The 1,220-nt window shown below is 40.9% G+C and overlaps 1 protein-coding gene across 1 annotated transcript; it reads left to right on the forward strand.

Moving 5' to 3' along the window:
- Positions 1-4: 4 nt before the first annotated feature.
- LOC107676167 (histone H4-like) lies at positions 5-522 on the forward strand (the record flags this gene model as incomplete). Its single annotated transcript, XM_016470690.1, has 1 exon — positions 5-522. A coding segment is annotated over one exon (297 nt), but the record flags the coding sequence as incomplete, so codon positions are not given.
- Between the last annotated feature and the right edge of the window lie 698 nt (positions 523-1,220).

Consider the following 1,220-nt stretch of genomic DNA (forward strand, 5'->3'; position numbering starts at 1 on the left):
AGGCAAAGGCGGTAAAGGACTCGGGAAAGGAGGCGCTAAGCGGCATTGTAAAGTGTTGCGGGATAACATCCAGGGAATCACCAAACCCGCTATTCGTCGTCTGGCGCGCCGCGGCGGCGTCAAGCGCATCTCCGGTCTGATCTACGAGGAGACCCGCGGGGTGCTGAAGGTGTTCCTGGAGAACGTGATCCGCGACGCCGTGACTTACACCGAGCACGCCAAGAGAAAGACCGTCACCGCCATGGACGTGGTGTACGCGCTGAAGCGACAGGGACGCACCTTGTACGGCTTCGGAGGTTAAAAGCCTTTAAACCACAAACCCAACGGCTCTTTTAAGAGCCACCCACACTGTCACATAAAGAATCCATCTTGAAGTTTTGTTGGTGATTTATGTCTCATATAAACTACAAAAACGTTTGTGAATGAATCCACTTTTAAAAGTGAAGCTAGTTAAATGCTGGTGTGTTGCACCGAAAATAAAGTATGTTCTTGTTGAGCCGAACAATGATTATTCAGTTTGTTTCTCCGTTTTGTCTTGTGAAAAGGACGTTGAGAACAAACCCCGTTTGAACAAATCAAGTGTAATGCTGGTGTATGTTTCACCGAAAGTATAAGTATGTTCAGGTCTCTCAGCCCAAAACTTTTTTATCAAATTTTATTTATATTATGTTTTGTGTTTTCATTCTCTGCTGTGGCAGTTTCTATCATTAAAACAAAGTTCTCGTGTGTAAACATGCCTGACAATAAAACTCTCCTTCAGATTTGTGTTCTGATTCTCAAAAGTGGAGCTTGTATGTTGTATATTATATATTGCTGTCAGAGGCGCACAATGAGAGCATCTATCTTTCTCTTACGCTTTCATTTACTTGTTTAGCCTTCCTTTGAATTAAAGTGATTTATAAAATAGAGATAATCAGAAAGCGATGGTTTTTAAGTTTGAGCAGAAGTGAAATTAGCAGAACAACAGAGAACAAAAATAATCTAATCGGTACTGCTCTCCTTTCTCCAAATGTTATCAGTGGGTTTATGGTGTTTTTTTTTATAAATTACACTTTTGATATTGATCCTGTGTGATATTTAATAAATTACACGTTTGATATTGATCCTGTGTGATATTTGAGACGCATTTATTTTCTTGAACAGAAAATAACAAAAAAAAGAGCGGGAATTGAAACAAAGGAAACGTGGGCTGATTTTCAAACACTGAGCGGTGGGCGGGG

This window comes from Sinocyclocheilus anshuiensis, unplaced genomic scaffold (genome assembly GCF_001515605.1).
Source record: "Sinocyclocheilus anshuiensis isolate Anshui unplaced genomic scaffold, SAMN03320099.WGS_v1.1 scaffold4003, whole genome shotgun sequence".
Classification (NCBI taxonomy): domain Eukaryota; kingdom Metazoa; phylum Chordata; class Actinopteri; order Cypriniformes; family Cyprinidae; genus Sinocyclocheilus; species Sinocyclocheilus anshuiensis.